Here is a 2,059-nt window from a genome sequence, read left to right on the forward strand (position 1 = left end):
GAGAAAGGATCTCCCGGTCACATTTCTGTCGTGCATGACACAGAGTATTAGGTGGATGTTCTGATGAACCGCCTTAAATTTGCATACTTATTGTATTATTACAACTATTTTTTCCATTTTTTACCGTTTACGTGTTGTTATCCTTTTTTTTCAATAAAAAAGTGCTTCTATGGATCTGTTGTTTGAGATGCGTGGTTTTTCGTAATAATGTACAATTAAAATGCATTACAACTCATATTGTATTTACATTGCCTTTTTTAGATACTAGCGTGGTGGTGTGACGCTTCACATTTCGTCCAACATTTGCCCGCGTAGTCTCTTTTCGCTCACGCCGAACATGATTGCTTGGCACGGAATTTTCCAATTGGTCGACAGAGTCTCTTTTTGCTCACGCCAGCCGTTATTTACAAGCGAGACTCGTCTAATTACAAAATCGGCTATTAAAGTCTCGTTTATTTTTCAATAAAAAGTGCTTTCTGTGAATCTGTTGTTTCGAGTTGCGTGATTTTACCTTATTAATTTACAATTAAAATGCATTGTAACTCATATTGGTTTATATCATTGCTTTTTTATTCTAATTATTTTTGAATTATCCATGAAAACAGAAAAAAACATGTAATTAACCTCAGTTTTCGGGTGACGTCATTTAACTAATTTAGCAGCAAATCAATGCATTGAATTTTGCATTTACATTTTGCATTTTAATGAATTCTAATACCTACATCACGACAGATACGAATTCATTTGGAGAAACGTCCACCAAATACACAATGGACAGGGTAATTGTGTAGCGAGAAGGGTTTATATGTTTGGCAAAGCTCCAATTAAATTTTCTCCACAAACAGAGAGCATTAAGTAAATAAAGAGCAATGAAAAATCTACAGTAGCCATATTTATCAGCAGAAATGAATAAAATAAAAATTTGCATGCGACATCGTTGGCTTTGTTGACCTAATAGAAATCATTTCAGTTTGAGGCCGTCCGTGGATGGTAGCTCAGCGTTTTGATGGGAAAATTGAGTGAAGACAAACATTGAATCCAAACACTATTTTTGCTTTTTATTCATTATTATTTTTTGGAATAATTTCTGAAAAATAATTTTTCAATCAACATTCAAAGACAATGAACATTAACGATGAGAAGATGACGAATTTAGCAGTAAGTGGCAGCTTTTTCATATATAAGTCTTAATTGGTTAACAATATAATTTAGAATCGATATTGAGCATAATTTCTCAACATATTGTATGAAGAATTCTCAAAATCAGATAATAGGTGACATAATAATCGCCGAATTTCCGTACAATTAAGATTCATTAAATACACGTTGTACGCATTGTTCATCTATTATTAAAATATGGTCTTTCGAAAATCACCTTTGCAATAGCTAACATGTACTTTCAATTGACCATAAGCAAGCTTTTCCCCGCAAATTGTTCACTTAAAATTAGCTTCATTTGAGCTAGTTGGTTTTCCGACTTAAGAAAATTTTCAGACCTACGTAGGTGTGTTTTGGCTAAGTGAAATTTTGTTTTGTTATGGCGTTTTTTGTCAGATAGTTTATATTTTGACTGAATTGTAAATGTCAAGGTCATTTTTAAATTTTCAAATAGTCCTTTCCTTATTGATAGAATTTAGCAGTGCATTTCTTCTGCTCATATTATGGCTTAGGTTAGACTTTATCTTCAGCCAAAAGTTCTAACGCACTAAAAACCGGTTTCCAACGCTGCATTATGCAAATAACTATCGCTATAACGCTGCCTTATCATCAGTAAGGGTGCGTTTGTTTGTTTAATTTACGTGGCAATTAGTAGCATCGTTGAACGTTCTCTGAGTTCATTACGGGCGTTAAGTAGCTGCTGAAGTCGGTTGCGGAATTACTGACAAGTATTCCATTTTTCTGCTTTTTATTTTTTTAAAACTTTGTATACTCATTGTATAAACAGTTATTTTTTAATTAGATAGCATTTAATGATTATATTTTTTGTAATTCTACTGGGGTGATAAAGTGAGGACAATTTTGATTTAATATCATTATTGCAGGTTTAAAGAATGGAGCA

The 2,059-nt window shown here is 32.8% G+C and overlaps 1 protein-coding gene across 1 annotated transcript; it reads left to right on the forward strand.

The window, feature by feature from the left end:
* Positions 1 to 261: 261 nt before the first annotated feature.
* Tsp_10598a (hypothetical protein) lies at positions 262 to 315 on the forward strand (the record flags this gene model as incomplete). Its single annotated transcript, XM_003372301.1, has 1 exon — positions 262 to 315. A coding segment is annotated over one exon (54 nt), but the record flags the coding sequence as incomplete, so codon positions are not given.
* Positions 316 to 2,059: the final 1,744 nt, after the last annotated feature.

Source organism: Trichinella spiralis (genome assembly GCF_000181795.1).
Source record: "Trichinella spiralis strain ISS 195 chromosome Unknown Scfld9, whole genome shotgun sequence".
NCBI lineage: Eukaryota > Metazoa > Nematoda > Enoplea > Trichinellida > Trichinellidae > Trichinella > Trichinella spiralis.